The sequence below is a fragment of the Amblyomma mixtum genome, chromosome 5 (assembly GCF_055824585.1).
Source record: "Amblyomma mixtum isolate Tamu chromosome 5, ASM5582458v1, whole genome shotgun sequence".
Lineage (NCBI taxonomy): Eukaryota > Metazoa > Arthropoda > Arachnida > Ixodida > Ixodidae > Amblyomma > Amblyomma mixtum.
The window spans coordinates 57010477-57034798 of NC_143016.1; the positions used below are offsets into that span (position 1 = coordinate 57010477).

A 24322-nucleotide genomic window follows, 5' to 3' on the forward strand; every position below is an offset into this window, starting at 1 on the left:
CGATCAGAAGGCGGAGGACTTGCGAAACACGACGCCAGCCAGATGCGTGGGATCAGGTATCGGTACGAAGTCCCGCGGAGTCGGCTCGAGGCATCTCTTCCGAAAAGTTGCACAGCGAGAGTCTGAAGCTCGTCGTCGCCGAGGATTATGTCCCAGGGACCCAAAGAAAGAAGCCGTCGTGGGTCAAAAGGTCATGGGTTTGACAAGTGGGCGTCAACGAGTCGAGGTTGTTCTACTCGGGCGTTCTCTCTGACGGGACCGCTGGGCGCCTCGGGACTCACTGTGCGATACGGCGATAGAGCCGGTAAACGTGCAACTATTTTTGTCAGCAAGCTGCGCTAAAACAAAAGATTACGGCACACATGACTCGCTTTATCTTCAAAAGCACTAACATCGTCAGCGTGGTGCAGTGAAAGTTGCGTTATTTGAGTTATCCGCGAACAAAAGAAACTTGCAAAAGCGGCATCACGCATGAGCAGCAAGACTCGCGAGCCTAGCGCCATCTATTGACACCTTTGGAAGCCACAAGGACGCCAGCTCGTACACTACCCAAAAGAGGGACAACGTCGGCAAGACGAGTTCGCGCGAAAATTAAACGTGTGTGCCCGCCGTACCACTCCAGAGTATGGGCTAGCATTTCAATTGAACGCTGTAAGCCTGACATCACAATGGCGAAAGTTAGACAAGAAACAGTGCAAGTGGTATTGTTACTTCACGAGGGTGCTGTTGCGGGCGAATTGGCTAAACATTACTTAAAAGGGGACAGCGCAAACGCAGGATAGAGGAACGTACAACATAAGCGCTGATTTACAACTGAAGTTTATTCGAATGGTTCACACACATTAAGTAGTCTCGAGGCAAGCTGTCAGCTGAGTCAACGTCCGGGTCGGTGTAAAGGGCCGGATAAAAGCGATAAAATCTAAAAAGCTATAAAAGTTTTAACAAGGAACGATGCCTGTGGGAAGACTGACATGAGAAAATGAAAACAATAAGATGCAGGTGAAGGATGAATAATGGGCATGCCGTCGGGTAAAAAAGGAACGTGGATAGCACGCCATGTAAAACGGTTAAAAGTTAAAAGTGTTCTACGAGAGACAGGATCACTTTTTCAGATAGGCAGTCTCTTTCGATAGTAGGTTGGTCGACGGACTGCTGACACACGTGTCACCGCGATTTTGAACTAGGTAAGCTTCATGTACCTCACGTGTGCGCTTTCCGTAATATCTTTTCAAAATCTCTGTCTTGTCGAGGGCCGGCACGCAACAGCATTTTTTTACAGTGAATGGGCAGGTTGCTGCCTGTGCCGGTCTTGAGTGACTTCGAGTGTTCCATCAGACGCTCATTGACCTTCCTGTTTGTCCAATGTAGGACGCACCACACGATAGCAGTATCTCACCGAGGCCGCATAGGGTTCTAGATATGGTGCCTTGTGCTTAATCTTGCATGCACTTTTCGGCTGATCTTCTTGACTGGCTCGTTTACAGTGGCCTGCCAATTTGTTGGGCGCCAAAAAACCGATGCATATTCTGTGTTCCCCCGCTATTTTCTTCAGTCTGCGGCTTGCCTCGTGTACGTAGGGAACTACCGCTGTTCTTGACCGATCCGGGCTGCTGTCGGCGCGACGGGAATGGCGAAGCTCTCGCAGTAATTCTTCTGCCAAGATAGCGAAGAGCGACATGGGGAACCCCGCCTCTATCAACAGTCCGACTTGCGCCTGGAAGCTGGTCGGGACACAGAGAAAGCACGATCTTTGAAGTGCGTTTCGTAGAGCTGATGTGGCAATGCTGCGCTTCACTAGTTTCGAGTGCGCTGACGAAAAGGGCAGGAGGCTCTTCATGGAGCGTGGCACGTATCTCCAGCAGACGTGATCTGGTGTGATTCTGAAGGTCAAATCAAGGAACCTGAGTTCATTGTTTCCCGGAAGTTCTGAAGTTAAGGAGAGCTAGATCGTTTCAGTTTAGACCTATTGTACTGTTTCTTTAATTGCGCCACTGCAAGAGAGGCATGCGATGATCGCTCAGTTGACTCCATTGTACCTGCAGATTGTCTCAGCATGTACAGTCACGGCAAGAATAATAGGGAGCACGCTCCGGCGTTCTAACTCCTCCCTCGCGTTCAGTGCACGAAATACGGAGGTCTGTTGCGTTTATACGCAAGGGCACAAGGGGAATTACCTTTTTGTATCAAACAGTGCTCATTCTTCGATAGTTAACGCCAGAGAGGAGTTTGATTGCCGATGGGTACTCCTTATTACCATAGGCGCGACTGCACATGAAAAATAATGAAACATTACAAACCAGTAAGCAGTATTACGCACCAATGTCATTGCTGGTACATGTGCTAGATCTCCAGTTCGGTATTGTGCGTCACGTTCCTAGATGTATTTTGTATATGTGCACGAGCGTGTGCCAGAGGTGCGCTATAAATAAATTCCTTTTTCTTTCTTAGGGCAGGGGGGGGGGGGGGGGGTGACGTGGAACTGGAGCAGACATTGCTACTAAACACGAATGTAAGGGAGTTGAAATTTCATACGAATAATATAAAATTCTGCAGTGCATATCTATCGCCTGCAAAGTCGCACAACTTGGAAACGCCTATCAGAAGTCGAGGAAAGTCATAAGCGCTGCATAGCCCAGCATATTCGTTATTTTAAACGAATGTACGATTCAGTTTTCGAACTGACGTTACGCCAGTCGGCATTAAAACCACCGGTACGACGTCAACACTTCTGACGATTCAAGCCGAGGCCTGTAAGCCTCTCGCTTTCCAGTAACAATCTGGCGCACCGAAAAATGAATTTAGGACATTAATGATCATCTCCTTTTTACACTCGGGCGTCCGTAGATGATATAGTTTATACATTCTTGTACAGCGAATTCCTTATCGTCTTCAGCAATGAAAACCATTCAAGTTAGCGCAGTGCCATAAGGAAACGATGACGACAGTGACTTATGTTAAGATGTAGCGGACGACGACAGTGTCGTATACGTTACCGTGACCTATATCAAGATGTAGCGACTTATTCATACGTTGCGCGAAGGACCGTGAGGGACGTGCACTTATTCCAGTAAAAGAGATCGAGGGACAGAGAACGCGTTCACGTCACCGGTGCACATCATGCACAACCCACTCACCTCCTCCTGGTCTTCCCGCTCATTTTCATCGGATGAATCGCACTCAACGTCGGCGAAGCAAATCTGGTACATCGAGGACACATAGAGAGTATCACTCAGTATTCCACGCAACTCCTCGCGGTCTCTCTTGGGTCTGGGAGGGGAATCCTTCCGAAGTTCCGAGTCGGGCTGGCTTCCTTCCACACAGATCAAGGGAACGGGGTCCTGAGAGGTCATTGTCGCCGTCTTCGCCCGCGGTCCGAATCCCATGGCGAGCGAATGCACGCGCGCGGGACGCCTGCCAACGCGGACAGAATCGAGGAGACGGGAAGGAGCTCGCTGGCCTTATCGCCGTCGCCCGACACGCCGCGAGAGCTTCGTCGCGCAAAAAACGGGCATGTGTCACACGAGTGATAGATGCGCTCCCGTCAACAGCCTGAAGCGGTGTGGGCGACAACAGCAGCCGGGGGCCTCTTACGCAGGTACTGACATCCTGGAGAGTCAGCTATCCTCAGAGGGCACGGCAGTCAGGGCGTGAAGTGTTGTCGGGTAGCTATACAACCTGGGTCACTCCTTCTGTTGACAGTGGCGGTCGACTCCGGCCAACGGATGTTTGTCAGTAATTATAGTAAGCGGACGTATGATTCACAGGACGCTACAAAGCACAGGAAACTTCCACGACAATCACAGCTCGCCGGGTCTCATGGTTTCCTCTCGGCAGGGTTGTTAATTTTACGTGGAAAGGAACACAGAAGTCACAGTTTTGGCGGAAAGCTATCTTGGCTCGTCCTCGGCGCAAACAACACGTGAACCATTGAGCGGAGGACAAGTAGCATCTGCTTGGATGTCGACTCGTTGTTTCATTAGCTCGAGGAACTTTTACGGGTCTTCATTTCCTTGCAAGCTACACACACCCACGCACCGTTGTCGCGCACGGTCGATGCAAGAGTCCGGCTTCGACCAAGGCTGTCCAGCCGCTCCGACGAGGCTGACAGGTCTCGGACTGTCCACGCTTTCGCAAACACCGAACACGGCTTCGTGCTGGAGGATTGGAATCGAACTAGCTTCGTCGGAGAAGAAGCAGCAAAAAAAGTTTTGCCGGAAATTGGACGCCACGGCCGGCGGCAGTCTTCCGCCGTCGTGCAGCACGGCCTTCACCACACCACGCCTCCACGCACACCGACGTCACATCCGTCCTGTTTCGTCGAAACACAGGCAACACCACCACCCCGGGCGCGAGCGCCTTCGCATCCAAGGCTGCGGACGTCGACGGCACCGAAGCAATACAGCGCACTGCCACGGCATGCAAACACGAGGTGAACAACGGAGGCTGGCGAGCGCGCACGGCAGCCAAAGTTTTTTTTGCGACGGCTTGACTGATCAGCGGCAGACGTGGCTCTGGAAGGCTGACGTGGATCACGTGGGGAGCGACGGAGCGAGAGATGGTCCAGAGAGGAAGGCTGCAGCGCGCCGAAAGTTACCCGCGATTGCAAACGCAGCGCGCTGCCGCCCAGCGCCCGACTCGGGGGTCTCACCCCCGCAGCAACCCAGCAGCACGCATAGTTCTTTCTCTCTCTCTCCTCCTCCGGGACGGCGGGCCGCAGCGGCGTTAGCAGTGGCAGCAGCCTTGGCTTCTCTCCAAGAAGGCCAAACACAAAACCGCGCGGACTCTTCAATTGGACGACGACGCGCCCGCCTGATGAAAGGAACGCGCTCGGAATGGGAAGGACCGCTACATGGAAGCGTCCCTCCCTCACTCGCTAGCTTCCATCCCCGAAATTTAAGCCTTAGGCAGTTTTTTTTTTTTCCAACTTCAAGTGGGGTATGTGTAAGGGAGGGTGACGACGCAGCACGTGGGACAGGCACGTGCTGAAAGACAACGTGTCTTCGTCGTCTTCTCCGGAGAACGAACTGTCAAGGCTGCTCCACCACGGGACGTCGCGCTGAGGATACCGACAGCAGAAGACGACTCCAGATGTGCGGGAAGCTCGGCTGGCTTTGGTTTGCAGATAACGATACTGCCACTGCTAGCCGCAGCAGTGATTAGCGAACCGTGCCGGCGCCTTTCTATAGCGTTCGAGTGCATGGCTTTGGACTGAAAGAGATGGGCAGATATTCTCCACAACGCTCGAACACGTACGTTCGGCATTGGACTTAGGCTAGATGAAATTGTGATCGAAAGGAAGCCATATTTAATGAAAACGTTCCGTAGCATGCCGTAAACTGAGACAGAACCCTGTTTATGATGGCGCGCTAAAATCTTAAATCGTTAATCGACTTACGACGCCAGCACAGGATGAAAAATTCTAGAAGTGTGTGATGAGAGGCTAGTTGGTAAGACATACTGAAGACACAAAACTACGCAGGAAACAGGACACAGAAAAGAAGCAGACAGGACGAGCGTAGACTAACAACTGATTTATTGGTCGAAAACAACCTTCCTTCAAAAGCAACGCATGCGCAACCAAACTTAACGCCCAAAGCAAAAGTACACAATCTTATCAACCTAAAAGAAGGAACTTGACTTTTTAGGTTGATAAGATTGTGTACTTTTGCTTTGGGCGTTAAGTTTGGTTGCGCATGCGTTGCTTTTGAAGGAAGGTTGTTTTCGGCCAATAAATCAGTTGTTAGTCTACGCTCGTCCTGTCTGCTTCTTTTCTGTGTCCTGTTTCCTGCGTAGTTTTGTGTCTTCAGCAGGATGAAAAAGACAGCAGTGTAACTGTGCTTATTTGGAGTATTCCGAGCGAACACAGCCGAAAAAGCGAAACTTTAGTGCGCAATGAGCTTTTGCCATACGTACTTGCCGGCGTGGACTCCGCCTGTGTACAGATTGTGTGTAATCGAACGACATTAAATTATGCGTATACTGCATGTATATGGTACATCCCACCAATTTCGTGAAAATAAATCGCCCCCAAGCAGGGAGTTGGGGCGCCTAGATATTCCCACGTTAAGTCGCTATGTGGTGAACGCATCTTCCGAGTTGCTAATTCTGAAGAACCCGAGGACACCCCTAGCGCAGAACATCTCGGTGTATATAGAGGGCCACCCAGTACAGAAACCCACGGAGATCAAGATCCTAGGGCAGTATATCCCGCAGGGGCGACAGAACACCACCACAATGAAGAAGCTTACAACATCCACCGAGCAAATCCTCCGGATGATACATCGTATCAGAAATAAACACCATGGCATGAAGGAAAGGGACACCATCCGCTTAGTGCAAGCTTTCGTGATCTCGCGGATAATGTACGGGACGGCATTCCTTAACCTCTCCAGGTCGGAAATTGAAAAGTTGGAGACACTCATCAGGAAAGCCTACAAGACGGCACTGGGGCTACCGAACTCCACGCCAACGGCCAAGCTCATGGCTCTAGGAATACATAATACCCTCAAAGAGATGTGGGAAGCACAATGGCTCTCACAACTCAATAGGCTCGCACTCACAACACCCGGCAGAGAACTGCTCGAGAAGATCCATGTTAATCAGCCGTATACAATTGACCAAAGGGAAGAGGTCCCACGCGATGTAAGAAGACGCATCAACGTGCACCCCATTCCGCGGAATATGCATCCCGCATATAACATCGAGAGGAGGAAGGCAAGAGGGGAAGCCCTGCAGAAGAAATGGGACAAGCAGACTAACACCCTTTACGTGGACGCAGCAGGACCACAGAATGGAGTCATGACTATTGTAGTCTCAACGCCTTCAGGGTCGATGGTGAACTGCGCCTCGGTGAAAACATCTAACCCCACTCACGCAGAGGAGGCAGCTATTGCATTAGCTGTAGCATATAACCCCAACGCCGTTGTGCTCACTGATTCCCAGAACGCCTGTCGCAACTACAATTCCGGATTAATTCATAAGTCAGGGTTGTCATTGCTGACTAAGCATCCACCCAACCAAGCCTCAATCATCTGGTTTCCCGGTCACCTGGAACTACCAGGAGGAAACGAAGCCGCTCACAGGCATGCCCGAGCTCTTCTATACCGGGCGTCTCCCCCTGATGACCATGAAGGGTGCCGTGACCTGATAGGTTTAGCAGTGTATACTGACAATCTCGCGCCGTACAGAACAGCAAGAAAGGAGTACCCAACACCACACAAATCCCTCAATAAGTTAGAAGAGAACACCCTTAGGAGACTACAAACCAACACATACCCAACACCAGCTAAATTACACCTGTGGTACCCTACACTATACTCTCCGCAGTGCCCACACTGTGGAGAGGTAGCTAACCTCTACCATATGGTGTGGGCATGCCAATTTAATCCCTTACTTGACCCCATTCCCAACCCCTCGGAGGAGCAGTGGGAGGCTATTCTGCTCAGCGATGATCCTGACCGTCAGCACTGGCTGGTGGGGAGGGCCACCGCAGCAGCAGCAGCCAATGGACTACCGGACTAGGCGGCCCACCCACATGTTCTGAAAATACTGAATAAATAAAGATGTTTTCAATCAATCAATCAATATGTGACCGTAATAACAAGCAGTGCATGTGCCCAAACGCCGAGTGCAAGCAATTAATCCTTTCGGTGCCGTGCAATCAAAGGACATCGCAACAAAAAGTAATGTCTCGCCAGTGCACGCTAGCGAAAGAGATTAATTCGGTCCAGATGTGTGTGCTCTGGAAGCCTCTTCTGCAGCAGCTCTATACTGTAACGGAGATGGCAGACTAATGGATGCATTTAGACGGATGAAGAAGACGGCGAAGAACCACATGTCTGTTTATTCTAACTCTGTTTACTTAGCAGCCTTCGTAGAGAAAGCAGAAGAACGAGTTCTGATGAAAGACGGATTCCAGCAAGTGCTCTTTCAACAGCGCTGCGATTGTGAAGAAACCTTGTTGGTTATAGTAAAGTTTCACAGGTTCTTCATCTCTTCCTTATTGCACCAGCGGTGCCCCCGCCAGAGACGGTTTGTTCCAACTGGAAGACTGAAGCTCTTCGCACCAGGGGTGCCCGTCATAGACGGTCTTGTGTTCAGTTGAGACGCAGGGGTAAGGCGAACACTTCAAATTTTATGTGCAGTATTTACAATAGATACAAGTTAAGGCACTAGACACATTAAGCAGCAAAAAGGACAAACCAAACAACAAAAAGGTGGATCTGGCTAATACTAGGGGAGGCCCCTACTCGGCGTTGCCGAAGATGCGTTGCATCTCACCTTAGCCCAGAACCCTGCTTCCAGCTCCGGCGCCCGGTTTTAAAGCCCTAAAGGCCCGGCCCACATTTCGTAGCTTCCAATCATATTGTGCCCTCAACATGATTGGTTCTTCAAGAGCCTGGCCAGCCCTCCAGCTGCCGTAAAGTAGAGCACTCTCTCCACCACAAAATAAAAACAAACACAAATAGACATCCGTGCCAGCACGTGTGCGAATCAGTAACGCGGGTGGGGGGACACCCGTATACCTGCCGGCGCGTTCGCGAGCGGCCGCGTTCCAAGAAAGGAGACGCTTCGCTTTGAGCACCCCCAGCCGCGTTCCGATGACCCCCGCGAACGCTACCGAACCCTTACAGTTATGTAGACCGGCGTACTTTTCACTTTCATGCGAGCACGTGAACTAAGAGAACGCGCGTCGACTGAAACGACGACAAAATAAAATAAGTGAAAACAGATGGTCCTAAATTTTAGCACGGTGCATCACTATCTTATTGTGATCCCCACTCACGGCACAAGACTAGAAAAGAATAAAATTCCCCAAAACATTACGATCAATCAGCCGTTCTCTTATAGCATAACACAGTGCACATTACTAAACAATGCCACCCCAACGTTTAACCACGCCTATGTGCCTGGATTGCATAAGTGGACTATTTGCTTCCAATTATGACTTGCAAAAATGAATTGTTATGACACATGTGTGTTTGTTACGGTCCTTTCCAACAGAAATAAATGTTTGTTTATTGTTCATGCGGATGCTCGTTGAAACGAAGTCAATGCTATGATCGAAACGGCGTGGCCAAAGTTCACGCACTGTCCCAGTGCATAATTAGACCCGGTTAACTTGGATGCAGGATAGGTGCTATACATAAGCGCATAAACTGAAAGCGAAGGTGAAGTTGTATCAGGTGTTGAATGCGCTGCTCGTCGCTCATGCGTATAGTCACTTACTTAATTTGCACAGCTGTATTCGTGGACACGCTTCTTGTTTCCCTTGAAATGTTGCCTCCTCGTTGCGCAGGGGTCAAGCGCTTCACGCTTGTCACCAAAATGCGCTCATGAGCGACACCTCGAGGGTCACTCCCCTGTCTTTCTAAGGAAGTCATGAGGTGGTGGGGAAAGGAATTTTCTTTCCTCCCTTTTTATTTTCTGTCGTTCGCTCTTTCCGTACATCTGTATCCACGTTAGGGGATCACCTTTTCAAGCTCTCAGCGATTCTCTTTTTCCTTTTTCGTCTTTTTCAGCCCCCCCCCCCCCCCCTCCCCCGCTATTGCTTGCACTGGTGCTTTACGCTATTACGCTATGCTGCAGTACACTCGAAAAAGGCTGGTCCTCCAGCCGAAACGTCGTGAATTAAATCCTGTTATGTTTTTTTTTTTTCAATTTCTGGTGATTTTATCTCGTCCATAAGCCGTCCATAAGCCGCTTATAGACGAGGGTGGTGTTGATGAACACTCTCAAGGTTAGGTGACACGTAAACTTAAATTCCCTCGAAAGCACCAAAAATCTGACAGCCGTCGCCGCAGCTCAGTTGGTGGAGCATCGGACGCGTAATTCGGAGGTCGAGGGTTCGGCTCCCACCAGCGGCGTGTGGTTGTTTTTCTTTTGTTTTTCTGCTCAATTATCAATAAGCGATAAAATATACACTTATATTCTCCATTGATGAACGCCACAAATTAAAAAGAAAAAAATCCCCTTTGTTCCTTGGTTTCTGTGGCTGTTGGCTTCTTTCATAACGAGCCACATTTCCCTGCCCTTGTCTGTTTAAAACTATATATATATATATATATATATATATATATATATATATATATATATATATATATATATATATATATATATATATATATATATATATATATATATATATATATATATATATATATATATATATATTAGACGGTTCGAGTCGTACAACGCCCCCGCAGTAACTTGCAAGTCAGAAAGTCAGAACTTTGTCCTCGCTTTACTGATGGCCAGTGGTGACATTATTAGGGCGAAGCACAACGTGGTAAAGCCAACCTGGCGAACTTTCCCGTTCAAAAAATCCACGGCATTTTGTCTTATCACTCCATCGTAAGAGGTGCAAGGAGAAGGAGGACTATAAGCGCCTAGAAATCGACAGTCAGTGAACAAACCAAACTACCGTTTCCCAGTTGCCTGCTCATCCGAACAAAGGGCCCTGGGGTCCGGTCGAGGGGGCCGAATGATTCAAGCGCCACTGCATCATATCGTTCCCTGCGGACACGCACGCACAAACAACTACAAAAAAAGATAGAAAGAGACGGAGGCGATACAGCGCAGCGTCGTCTCGAGAGTCCATAAGCGCGGTCCACGCCCCGATTCGGACACGGGAAGCGTTTTTGTACTCGCGCCGGGACACTCCTGCCGAAACCGCGCGGTGCGCTCTGATGTGGTCCCTCGAGAGTCTTGCACGGCCGATAAGATAGACGGCGGCGGCTCTGTGGCTGTTCGTGGACGAAGCTGGGATAGGCTCCTAACGACCGATAGAAGGCCATAAAAATATCACGCCCCCGCAGGGTAGGACGGAAAGAAAGAGGAGGGGGGACACCGCGACGACAACAAAAGAAAGCTTCGTAGCCGATTTCTTGCCAAGGGTCCTCGCGGCGGCGGCGTGTCGTCGATGTTTGTCTTTGGACGTGTCGCAGCTCCACTGCGGACGACCAGGAGACGGCATTCATATAGGGAGAAAGAAGCTAGGGAGAAGATTCGGACGCCGTGAAAGGGAAGAGCGTGGCCAGCCAACGTGCGAGCTATAGGCCGCCTTTGCCGAAACCTTCATGTTTTATGCATGAACGTGTCCTTGACTCCCGGTGATACTAACCCTAGCTGTTTCTGCTTGCGTGTCTGTTCCATAGTGGGCGTAGTTTTGATGCTCTGATCCCTCGGGCTTGCCTCGGGCTTCTGACCATGAAGAAGCTGCCTTCTTGGGAATCGTCGCGCTGTCCATCGAAAATCGTGTCTGAAGGCATCACTCGCTTCTCACGTTCTGTTGAAAGCGTACATCGTTTCTCTCGCAGCGTTCTTTAAATTACCGTGAACTCTGACATAAACTTAACATTCGTCTTTCAAGTCCGACTGCCGAAATAATAAACTACCCCCATACACTACGCCATCAATCCGAACTACCACCCTATTCAGTAGCAAACATGATGGTTTCGCAATCACCTCTACTGCGTACACGTGCTTGCATCAATTTATTTTAGAGCATAGCTCCTTCAAAATGACCTCGCTTTGAAACACGTCATACTATGGGCGTCTGAAGTATTCTTCCCTGCGCCATGGAAAGGTTATTTCGTTTTGTTTTTGTTCTTTTTTACTGAATGACTGTACGACGTTCCTTAGTCCCATCGTCTCGACCTATTTTGGCCACTGCTTTCGCTGCCTCTACTTCCCCAGCGGCGCGCTCTTATCGCTTCTCGACTCGAGCTTCCCGTTACTCTTCATTACTCGTCAGCGGAAAGCGCGTCGTATAGTGCGGAGCGTGACTCACGGACGACGCCGCAATCTGCTTCTCGACCCTTTTATTTCAAGAAGCGACGACGCGGCGGCCGCGGCACAAACAGAGGAGGAGGAAGGCACGGCGTCTGTCGGGGACAGTCGAGTGCGGTGGTGACTCGGTCCAAGCTCTCAACAGGCAGCGGGCAAATGGGCCCTATGGCTGGGTGCGGTCTCCGCACACGCCAACGCGTCGGCGTAGAGGGGCGCCGCCGTGGCTTCCACGCCCCCGCTGGCGGAGACAGCGACAAAGTGACGCTGGTTGCAGTGCGCCGACGAAACGGACGGAGCGCGTGGTGGGGGTCCTATTCCGGGACAAGTGACAGACAGGCGACAACTCGCAGTTTTTTTTTTCTTTTTTGCACGGAGTCGTAGCCGAAGACAGCAGGACCAATGGGTCGAGATGTACACCGGGGAGCCCACGTACTCCTTCTCCGAAGAACGCTCACGAAGAAACTGTAGGGCTTCTTAAAGATAGTTGCGGTTGCAGCTAAAGGTTTATCTGGGTGTTTAGGAGAATGGTGCGAAAAGAAGCAACTTGAACAAAACCTCCGACAGCAGCAAGACAACAAAGGGGCCAAGTCACTGTCCGATTTCTACCTACCCCTTTGGGGAGACCCCCCGGAGACTTCCCCTTCCGAGGCTACAACGGCGGTATATGGAGACCAGTTGTCCCCATATACCGCTTGCTCTCCTACCTGACCGTGGACATGGGAGGAGCTGTTGGCCATTCCGGACGTATTATGCATCCTCAGACCACTCCTTCTGTGCTTTAGAAGCAACTCTGACATTCCACAGATTCCCCAGGCGCCATCCATAGTCTACGGCGTTTCTGCGCTCCGACCTTTTGGCCCAAAACAGTCAGTACTTCACAAATTCCCCGTCATAGCACGAGAACTACAATGAGCCCGTCGAAACGCACACCCCAAACAAGCTTTGGGCAATGGAGCAAGCTAAAATACAATAATTCCAGGTCCTCCTCAACCGGCCCCCACCTCTTCGGAGACAAGACCCTGACAGATAAAAAGAAAAAAAAAAGCATTCGGAGCGGCACATGAACACTTTCTGGTGCCACCTCACGGCGCTGACCTCCCTGGCAGCCTTATGCGCTGGGAATGGCTTTACTTCGAAGGCTATGCCTCCGTATAGCCCTCACCCCTGCGGTAACCTGGTCGTGTATGGCACAGTTCATGCCCCCTTCGGCGATCCCTGCCCGTTATGTCCCGATCCTGTCTTACTCTGGACCTGCCCTTCCTGCTCGCACTCTGGCAAAAACACTTGCTCCGATGATGCCCACTCCGAGGTCGACGGTCGGATGTGGAAGATTGGCTCTGCGGCCCCCGCTACCGGACCTTGCTGGGCATCCTCAGGGAGTATGAACTGCACCTACATCCATAAAATTCTTACCTATGTCAAAATGCACGCTGTTGCAATAAACAAAAAAGATCGCACATGAAACCAGAAACCGATGGAACACTGACCCGAAGAAACCTTGGTGCACTCAGGGGAAGCCAACAAAAAGGTAACTGCCATTCCGCTTCAGGGATTCAAAATTCTTTCGTAAATTGAAAACTGTGGAGTTTAACGTCCCAAAGCAACACATGAGCTATGAGGGACGCAGCAGTGGATGGTTCCGGATTAATTTAGACTAGACTACCTCGGATTCTTTAATGTGCACTGACATCGCACAGCAAACGGGCGCCTTTGGCGTTCGCCTTCATCAAAACGCGGCCGCTGCGGCCGGGTTTGAACTCAGGTCCTCCTAATCAGTAGCCGAGCGCCGTAACCACTGAGCTACCGCGGCGGGGCTCAGAAGTTCTTTTTAAAAAGAAGAAAAAGATATGGAATTGCACCAGGGTCTGACGCACCAGCAAACATGCATCTCTACAAGTGTATCCGTTAGTACTAGTACACGAAGTGCTTGATGCCCCAGCAATAACGTCTACAGACAGCTAGGTACCAGAACAGTGCCCAAAATGGTTGAATAAAGTTTATACCACCCCCTCCTTGATCTTTATGTAAGTGTCGCTAAAGTGGAGAAGTTGCCGGCAGTACTACGTGACTTTTATCCCGTCTGCAGCTTACCACCCCAACCGGCTTGCTCCTTCTCCACACCAAAGTAGATACAGAGGCTTTGCCGAACTTGAAGGAATTGGTGAGCGCTAGAAACCACAGAAAAAGGACTAACACACAGGAAGAAGAGCTTTCTAACAACTGTTTTAATCTCAAAAGGAACATGACTAAATACACACATTTGACGTCATATTTGACGTCATATTTGACGTCATATAGAAAGCGCTTCGTCCTGTGTGTTAGTCCTTTTTCCGTGGTTTTTAGCGCTCACCAACTCCTTCAAGTATGTATTTCCAACTAGCCCCAGTAGTAGCTCTTTTGCCGAACTATTTGGCTTTACTACACAGGAATCGGATGCCTCCCTGTGCCCACTTGTATTGTAAGGGCAACCAGCTCGAAGCGAATAACATCTGCACACCACCTTTTGCGACGGCTTGTACCGTGTCCGAGACACGGTCTCACTTAGCCGTCAGTGCGTTACTGGTACACATCAGCACTAACGGTCCACTAAGCGGAAGCACTCAAGCGTGATTGATGTGAGGATGTTGCCCCCTCGACGAATTCGTTTTCGTTATTACAACCGAACGAAACTCGAGTGCTCACGGTACTTCACGTCGCATCTCTGTTTGCCTTAATTACGATCGTAACTACTGGCAGATACGACTGTTAATTGTCGACAGTTCAAGGGTAAAGCATGGCTGAATGCATTCACGCTATTCATATAGCCGCCATAAACAGGAAACTTTGTGTTCTCAAATACGCCCATTTACAGCGTGCGTCGTCTTTCGAGCATCGCGGACGGACAGCTGGCGGGCAGTGAACCCTTCCCTTGTACGGAACGGAGTTCTTTAGTCCTATACCCGCGCTACCCCCCGCCTGAGTGCCTCCAGCAAGGCACAGCGCGTAAGCGAGGATGCATGCTCCCTTCGCCGCGGTTTATCGCCCTCGGACATGTGCTTTTCGTTTGCGCACGCACCCCTTTCTCGTGTTGCTCCCGGCTAAATAAACAGCCCAAGAGCAAACCCCCGTCGACGCTGTTCGAGAGAGCTTCTTTTCTTTTTCTGCTTTGTGGGGGCGAGGGCTGCTCCTCCCATCACGAGCACCACGGGGTCATCCTAATCGCTGCCGGGATGGGAAGGCTGGCCTCTCGAGTTAGCGAAAGCAATGCTGATTAGGGTGGTGCTTGACCCGTTTAAACGACCACGAATCCGTCCGATAAGTATGCAGCGCCCTTTATAACTATGTGAGTCAATATTGGAGCAGTCGGTCATGCCTAAAAATTTGATTTGATTTGATTTTGCTCGTTTTTGTTTTCTTGCTTATTCTTTTGTCTTCGTTTAGCACGAACTGTATGCGACTGTTGCTTAATAGAGTAGGGGAGCTGGTGCATTGGTGCGTCTGTGATCTGCATTATGCCGACAGCAACAGCAAAGATCGAATGTGTTTTACTGTGCAGTTTTCACGAAAGCGTATTTTTTTCTGATTGGTATATGGCTAGCTCTCTGGCACGCGACAACTGTAGGTGTGGGGAAATAACTGAACCGTATACTTTGCCACTGCCCCCTCTTCGACAACTAGCGAGTGTTCCTCGACGGCTGATATCCCGTCAAGGAGGCCATCGTTGTAGAGTCATGGCATTAGCTTTTATCACCACGGAGGGTCCCCAAAGCGCTACTGAGATATTTGGAAGCATCAGGATTGAGCGGCCGTCTATAGACTCATTGCTGGCGTTTTTTTTTTTTAAGACACCCACAGGCCTAACGGTGCAGTTAGCTGATTTTTTATTCCACCTCTCTTCCATGTTACTCCCTTTGTACCTCACTACACGTGCACCGCAGGCAACAGGCTTCTGTGGCTAACTACCCTGCTAACTACAGGCTGACTAATGTAGTCGAGGGCTTGACGGCATACCGTCTGGTCAGGTACCATAGTGATGAGGAGTACTGGTCTCTGGTCAAGGTCAGTGTACAGGCTAACTAGAGGCTAACTACTCAGCCTACCTTTCTTCTGTCTCTCTCCTTCTTGCACAGTTCAGTTTTTGTTTCAGAGGCCAAATGAACTAAGACATGCGTCTAAAGCTGTGATCACTCCTAAAGCAGTGCCTTGAGAAACCATAAATGCATAGTGCGGCAGTGTGATTTACCTTAAACATGTTCAGCAAACATGTTGGCAGCAAACAGCAACTCTGCGAAAGCTTCGTATGCAGCAAGCGAAATTCGTAAACTTTGAGCTAATTAGAGGTCACTTTGAAAGTTCAGAAAAAGAAAGTATGCGCTTTCCGTGCATGCTTGGCAATAGCATGCCCGAAGAAGGAGCCAACGCGTTCTCGCTGTCAATTGCGGTTTGAGTTAGAACCTGGCAGTGAAAAACTGAACTTAATTCTTCAAGTTCACTCATCCCGAGAATTCAGCGGGTGCAGCCTAACTCAGTGCTGGTGCATAAATTCCCATTCTTTCTATATAGCCATGCTGGCTTATGCTTGCAAAGGTGATTCGCGCAGGCGAGGCTTCTCAACTGAATGAAGCGTGTGACAAGAGATTGCAAGACAAGATCACACCAGGGGTATACGCAGGTCTTCAGCCCTTAGCATCCCAAGAAATAAATAAAACAGCTCGACTCTTTTCCCAAAAATCATCTGACATATCTCCCCAACGACATGGCTGGCTCTTCTCATACCATCGCGAGCGAACTGGTTCACTTTATCGCCGCTAATCTTCTCAAATGGACTAGGGGTGTGCGAAAAGCACTTTTTCGAAACCGAATCGAACACGAGTTGAGTAGTGAAAGAACCGAATCGAATAAAAAACGAATATATTTTGCGATATTATCTACTCGCGAGAAATTTCGTACAAACCAAATATTCACGTAAAACAGTGAAGTGCTATCGGCAGCACTATAACTCATGAAGTTAGAGGGACAATGAGGATAATTCTATGCATTATTGTAAGTAAGAAAAAATAATGACTACCTCGCTCTTTCTGGATATGTTAACGTTAGCCCGGCAAAAAAAAAAAAAAGACAACAAAAATATCTAAAGCTGCGAAAATTGAATTTGAAATTTTTCCCGCCACTTGAATCAAACTTGTGGCACCTACATCGAGGACGGGTTGCCGCGTTTTGAAGTGAATGGTGGTGTAGCATAGCCTCCAGGATTTGGTGTCGACTCATGCAGCCTACTTGCGAAATCGGCCGGGGATGGCGACACCTGTAATCGTTACTTTTTTAATTTTTTTTCTAGCCTATAGGAACTCCATTTTCGGTAATAATGGTTTCTTTGTCGTTAGAATCCCGCCGTCTATCGATTCAGGGCCACTTCAATTTATACTCAGTGTGCCTTTAAAGCTGCAGTGTCGAAACGACAACACTGACCTCCATTACAGGGCACGTATTACGGTGTCAGTATCTTAACTTTATGACCTTCATGACATCCGAACAGGAAAACTACCTTTTGCTGCCGGTGACGACAGCGAACAAACTAGGACCAAATCACGACTGATGAGAGAGACGACGGTTTTAACCATCACCTTCGATATCGGGAAAGAAGGCAGGGTTTGCCAAGCCTGACTGACTGAACCCTTTCGCGTCGTCCGGTCTCGAAGGTCATGTGTATGAGCAATATGAACTCTACTACAAAAATAAATCGCATCACGGTGCTCAACCCTCCCTCCCACGGAGCGTGCCATGCGGCGTCGGAATGGACATTGTCATTTGAACAATAGTCGAAAAGAAAAAAAAAAACCGTGGCGTGCCCTATTACAATTTCGCTCCAATTCTTCGAAATCTATTCGAAAACTTCGGGAACAAGTTCGATTCGTTTCGGATAACTTTGGACATGGAGAATTTGATTCGTTCAGCGACTCGAACAGAACGATGTTGATTCGCCATTAGAAAATTACGAATACTTGCCCGCCCCGTCAAAGACGTTACCTTTTTGTTCCCTAACCCCTCCATGCTTTCATCTCACGTATCCCGAGCTCCCATAGCAACTCTCCCCCCAAGAATGGAATTGTGGGTAAACCCAGGCCGCTCACCCTGGCGAGCCAGTCGTCCTCCTTGGCGGCGCGGCTCAGATGCCTCTCCATGGCCTCCCAGTCGATGGTGGGCATGCTCGTCTCGATGTTGTACACGTCGAAATCGCCGCAGCGTTCTGGTGACAGCGATGCCCGGTTCCTGCGTCGGTCTGCGCTGCCGTTGGCGGCGGCCGAGGCGGTGGCGCGTGCGGCCGGGCGGCTGCTCCCCTCGGCGGCGACGGGGAGCTGCTTTCCCGATCCCGGGGCCGGTGCCACCGAGAGCCGCGAGCGGCGTACCTTCTCCGGCGTGAAGTTGAGCAGCGATGCGGCCGATGTGGTCGCCTCCCGCGTCAGCTCGGCCTTGTCGAAAATCTTGGCCACGTTCTCCGGGAGCGCCCACCTGCATGCGGGAGCGTGATTGCCACTCAGTTTCCGCTGCATGGCAGCAAGAAAGAGAGCCTCTGAGAAAACGCACGGGGGAAGGTGTGGAAGAAGAGTGTTGGAAAGCAAAGATAAACGAAGCTGCAAAGAATGCACCTGTGACTAAAGATTTTTGCGTTTTCTCGACTGTCCGAGGTGCCTTTTTTCAGTCCACCTTGGCAGTCGTTGCTGCGGGTGGCTCAGCATGAAGCTGCACAGGAAGTGGTTTTCGGGACGCGCAGGCAATGCGACAGGATGTTGCACTCCTATTGCCCTCCCCTTCACCCCGTCCTTCTCTTCTGGCTCTTGGCGTTTTAAAGAGCACCAGGCGGACATTATCTAGTGTTAATACCGCCATTGGAGGAAGTTTGTGGGAGTTACCCGTGTTCAGATATGAGGAGAGTTTATCGCTGCGCGCCGTGCTTTCTGTGTGCCTGTTACGTTTTATTTCTTCGTTCTTTCGTAACATGGACCACTCTTTGGGACAAAATTTCGATTTTGTTTTGTTCTGACACGCGATTTAGACTTACACCGTGGTGCACGCAATGAAGGGACACCATGCTGTGACCGTACGGCACACATTAGGCGCGAGAGGTAGGCTTTCATCCGCCCATATCACAGCCCCTTGCTACTTGGCGCCATCTTTCGACAAGTGACAGAACACGTGTTGAGTTTTGGCGCCATAGGTGGCTATAACGTCCACCCTACCTCTCCCCTTTCACAATCTGCCGCAGGAAATTCCCTGAAGAAAGCCTTCTGACCTACTGATATAATTTTATTAGGAACGATAAGAAGCTACAGACCATGGGCTTAAACATCGAGAACCACAAGAAATTGTCAAATTTTTTAGTTAGCACTTTTAATGAAGTTACCTTCCAGCACTTGAAACGTCAGTATTTTAATGAACTGGACTTACTTCCTAAGAGTGCAATCATCATGAGCAGCAGCAGCAACAGCAGCCTAATAACGTCCACCGCAGGACAAACGACTCTCCAATATCCCGCCAATCAACCCTTTCCTGTGCTAGCTGCAGCCCCCTTATGCCCGCAAACTTCCTAACCTCATCCACCCGCTCCCTGCTACGCGTGCATTCTCTTGAAGTCCACTCCCTGAACGCCCATCGCTTATCTTGCCTTCGCTGCATGCCCTGGCCATGCCCATTTCTCCTTCTTGATTTTGACTGCGATGTCATTAACTAGCATTTGGTCCCTAACCCACTCTGCCCTCTTCTGGTCTCTTAACGCTACGCCGATCGTTTTCCTTTCCATTCTCAGCATATACATGCACCCTATTTTCCTCATTAACCTCTTCCCAGCTTATTGTTCACTAAGTTACGCATTCACCAGTGTCATTTAGTTATAAATGCTTTACTAGAGTCTCTTTTCACGCATAAGCAGCACAAGCACCACAACTCAGTAGGAACACTGGAACGCCCTTCCAAGCCCCGAAGATCAGTACGTAACAACCTCGCTCAGGTCCCTGCCTCCAGCTCTCAAATCGCTATTGTTTTTCTGTAAGGCACATCACTGGTTTAAAACGCATGTCGCTCTATGCCAAGATGGACCACTAGTCTATGTAGTGTCGCCACAGAGCTCAACTTTAACAAAACATATCGCGTTGAAGTGGAAAAACAAGACAAAACGTACACAGAAATTTTCCAAACGAGACAGTATCGTAAAACAGTTCCTGAACAAGATATTGAATCATGATGAAAGTACTTCCCAAAAGAGGTATTTGGACCGTGATAGACCAAGTATGATATCTTTTCTTGATCGACAGAATGTCGTGAGACAAATACTAAATAATAAACAGAACTATTCAGTGGGAGAACTGCTTCTAGACGACTGCGCAGAAGGAGTTTTTGACGGTCATAAAATGCATTTTCATTGCAGCAGAGTACATGACTGTTTTGAAGTTGAGAGCGCTCCGCAAACTTCGCTTTTTATATACACCGACCTACCTGGACATATCATCCACGAGAGCCGAATCCTCGCCCGTTGCAGCACAGTAAGGTGGAAGCTTCTCAGCGCTTCCTTCCAAAAGGTGCTTGCGTCGGGATGCGTTCTGCATATCAATTTCAGCCTTAGTAGCTGCGGCGGAGTTTAACACATTCTCGCGCTCTTCCAGTATCCTCAGAGGGGGCAGAAGGTCTGGAAGAAGCCTCACATCTTCTTCGCGGTAAGGTTTTCTCCTGCTTCGGCTGGAGAATTCCTCGGCTTCAGGCACCGATGCGAACGCGTCTGCGCTGTTCACAATCTTTAAGTCACCAAAATCCTCGACGGCCGCCCGCTCGCGGACGTTGGCGTCAGTCTTTTTCACTTTGTCCATGAGAAATCCGTCATCTGGTTTCCATGCGACGTCCCTGAGGACGTTGGCATTGCTCACCAAGTCCACGGACATTGTCGAAGACGTCATAGAGGCCATACCAGTCATGGACGACGTCAGCGAGGACGCCAGAGACGCCGTGCTGCTCCCTTCGCTCATGGGACTGAAGTCGTTGTAGTCGCCGGACGTCGGCGAAGGGCCCACGTTCAGTGAGAGGACGTTGGCCATCAGAGCAGTGACCGGCTCGGCCGTGACGAAGTGTGTCACTTCGTCGTGGCCAGTGTCCAACTGAGCGTCTACACTCCCCAGAAGCAACGAGTCGATGAAGTTGTTGTTAGGCTCGATTCTCTTGTTGGCGATCCTCGGCACGTTCATCTCGGTGACGCCACTGTCTTCGGACGATTCCTCCTCGTCGGAAGAGGACGACGCGGCCGAAGAGTTTTCAGAGCCGGAGCCGTAGTCGTCGCCGGCCAATATGTTGGCCTTGGCGGCGGCCAGCAGCGGGCTGGTGTCTTCGAACTCTTCCTCGTCGTTGTCCTGGTCCGACAGCTCCCTATCCTCGGGCTCAGACGACGACAACGACATAGCGCGGACGCTGTCGGCGTCCGGCGAGGCCAGGTCGCAGGGGGCGCCACGCTCGGGAGGCCATGCCGAGGTACGAAACCTGCGCGGAAGTTGGTAGCGTGTGCACTCAGACCGTGTTTGCAAATAAAGGAATGGGCAAATGACTTAAATACGAGGACGAGCTTTATCGGCCCAGCAAGAAGAAAAGCAGATAACGTGCTGCATAAGTAGCACACAGAGCTAAAGGTTAGCTTATTCTGTCCTTGGTTATAGTGCACTTGGTTTACTTCGCTTAAATTTTGCAGATAAATGCTTGCCAAATTTAAACTGTGCTGTCCATGGAGCACACATAAAGTAAACTGAAGAAGGATAAGACTGATGCTAAAATAAGTAATAAAAAGCGTCGGTAGAAACAGTACCAGAGAATCGACGGCAGGGCGAACGATCGGTTCAGAAAGCACGAATGAATACTCACAAAAAGTTTTTCGGTGGTGACTTGCGCTCCGAGAGACCTCTGTAGGACCTTAGCCGGTCCTCATACCGGGGGCTGACGTGGCGACTGCGGAAACAATGACAACCATCGATGCACATTTTCGGTATTTCGAGAGCAAACGCGATCATACGCTGGCACGGCAAAGCCTCGTCATGCCAAAGGCATGACTGTAACTTTTCAGTTACAGGGACTTCTCAGTTACAGTCCCTGTAACTTTTCAGTTACAGGGACTAAATCCGTAAAGCGATACGACCCTATAATATAAAGGTCCCTGTGCAGCATAACGGTGGACCAGCTGGTGTGCCTTGGTCTCTCAAGTTAAGACAAAGTTGCATGTTAGGCAAGGTGCAAACGTTGAACACTATAATGACAAGTCAAGGGATGCACGTCTGCTCTGAACAAGGTGATAGAGACTTTTAGCATAGCGGTGACTTACTAGAGTAGACGTATACTGGCCAGGGAAGCGGCCAGGCGTTGTCACTGCGCATGCGCAGCAGGCATTCGGTGAACCGGTATATGTAGTACGTTTCCGCTATGCTAAAATTCTTTTATGCCCGCTGAAGAGTGCAGTCATGGGTCGATAGAGGCAGCCGTGAGGGCCCTTATGGGTCGAGTTGGCTGCAGGCATTGAATGCATGCAGAAATATTGCGATATTTCCTCAAAAAAAAAAAAGAAAACAAATAAATAAATTTCAAAAATTCATCGGAAGTCTGTGGACGTGGAAGACAAAATCTGCGGCACTCACCTGCGCAGGAGGCATTTCTCTTCCGGGAGTGGAGCGTTCAGTTTCAGCCTCATGTCGGCAAAGTCCTGCGAACAGCAAGAAGAAAAAAAAAAGAACAAAACCTTGGATTCAGTCTAACCGTGTCTGCTGTAATCCCCTCTGAGGCACGAAGTGCCCTTTTAGTCCTTCATTCTACCAAGCGTAACACTATGCCAATTTGTTGCTGAAGTTGAATTACACGGGCCAAAGTTTCTGTCATACGCCGAAGCTTGTATGAAGGATTGCACGAAGATAACACGAAGAAACGAGACATGCACCTGTGCACGGAGAAAGAGGTGCCCTTTCAAGACAATTACTGTGCGGAGCACTTGGCATTGAAGTTGCGTAAGAACATTTTTATTTCGACGCTAGCGTTTCTTTAGGTCAACTGCCTTGCCTTCTTTCCTTCCCTCTCTATCTCTCTGATTTCTGCTTCGGTATACCACGATACAAACACCCTCATGCATGCATACGGAAATATGTTAAGCTTGTGTGCTGCACGAATAAGTGCAAACATGGCAAATTTTTAATAAACCGCATTCTACATGACAAAGTTTCTTTCTCATATATTTTTATTACCTTCGCTCAGTGTTGGTAGGCAGGCGCGCGGTAAAGGAGACGCAGAAATTAACAAACGCAACTAATTAAGTGCTTGGTTTACCCATCGTAACGATAACCGATTAATATTACTCTCCCTTGTACACACGACGCACATTTTCAATAAGGGAAAAGTCCCTTCGACTAGGTCCGCTGTTAGTCTTCATTAGGCGTTAGGCCAGCCAGCCAGTTCGAGGCAAGGGCGCACTCCGCCCACAGCTCCGGCGCTCGCTGCCGAGACCGGACGTCGCTGCAAAAACAGGCGGGCCGCTTGCGTGGCACTGTTTGCGCGGACACCCGCTAGGCAGCGCGGACAGCGCGCGACACTCCCTGTATGCGTCGCTGGAGATATATTAGCGGTTGACGGCGCTCGCTCTAGGTGGCATGCAGTGAAACGCAGTGCGTTAGGGGAAAAACAAACAAACGACGAGAACAACAAAAGAAAAGAAGAAAAAGTACGTCTACAACAAACTTCGCCCATTCATTGAAGCAAGAACCCAAAGAAAATGCGAGCTCTAAATAAAATAAAGTAAGAAATGAACCGTGAGTAAAAAAAGCGGCCCCAATGGAGGCGTGATGCGCTGGCGACCAGCCGCCTGTGCGCGAGGCGAATGAAAACAAAAAAGAAGCCGAGAAGAAAGGAGGATAAACTCCAGCGGCCGGCTTTCGTTGCCATGGCGACGGCGCAAACTAGATGACGTCACAAGCGTTGCGCGTCCGGCCACCGCTGCCGCTCTGATGCGAGCATAGCGGTAGCTGTCTCCAGGGGGCGAGGCAGGGCGAAGCGACCCCGAAGCTGCTTGTTGTCACCGTCTTTCGCGCACCGTTGCCCGAGGACACTTGACAGGATCGGTATACAGGTGGAATGTGGTGTGTGGACAGGCAAGGCAGCCCGCGGTATTTGCCGAGCTTGTGTATACGCTGCGAGCGAGAGCTGTGGTCGTTATATAAAGAACAGCCACGCGCAAGGACAGGTGAAACCGTGACACGAATTTCACAAGACGCCAAACGAGCATGTTGCAATCGAGGTAAAATCCGACCTCCACGAAAGCACTGCGGTAGTAAATTTAGCTATGCAATGCTGAGTGCTGAAATTTTTATTCTGAAACCCTGAAATTTTAAATGCAGCTTAATTTTTTAATAATTTTAAGGCACTTTAGCTGCGGTGTGGGCTACGACATAGGATGTAGTGGAAGGCTTCGCGAATTAATTGTACTGCCGACATAGAAGTTTCTCAAACGAAATACGATATCTCTGGCGTCCTTGCGTTTCGTTTACAT

At 49.7% G+C, this 24322-nt stretch overlaps 1 protein-coding gene across 3 annotated transcripts in view; it reads right to left on the reverse strand.

The window, feature by feature from the left end:
• LOC149342258 (uncharacterized) overlaps positions 1-24322 on the reverse strand; it is a 114566-nt gene that overhangs the window by 14342 nt on the left and 75902 nt on the right. For all 3 annotated transcript variants that reach the window (XM_089544580.1, XM_089544582.1, XM_089544581.1), the window contains 4 exons: positions 22428-22492; positions 21664-21747; positions 20260-21288; positions 17901-18279 (listed from right to left, as the gene is read on the reverse strand). In XM_089544580.1, coding sequence (XP_089400706.1) covers positions 17901-18279; positions 20260-21288; positions 21664-21747; positions 22428-22492 — 1557 coding nt within the window. The remainder of the gene's footprint in view (positions 1-17900; positions 18280-20259; positions 21289-21663; positions 21748-22427; positions 22493-24322) is intronic.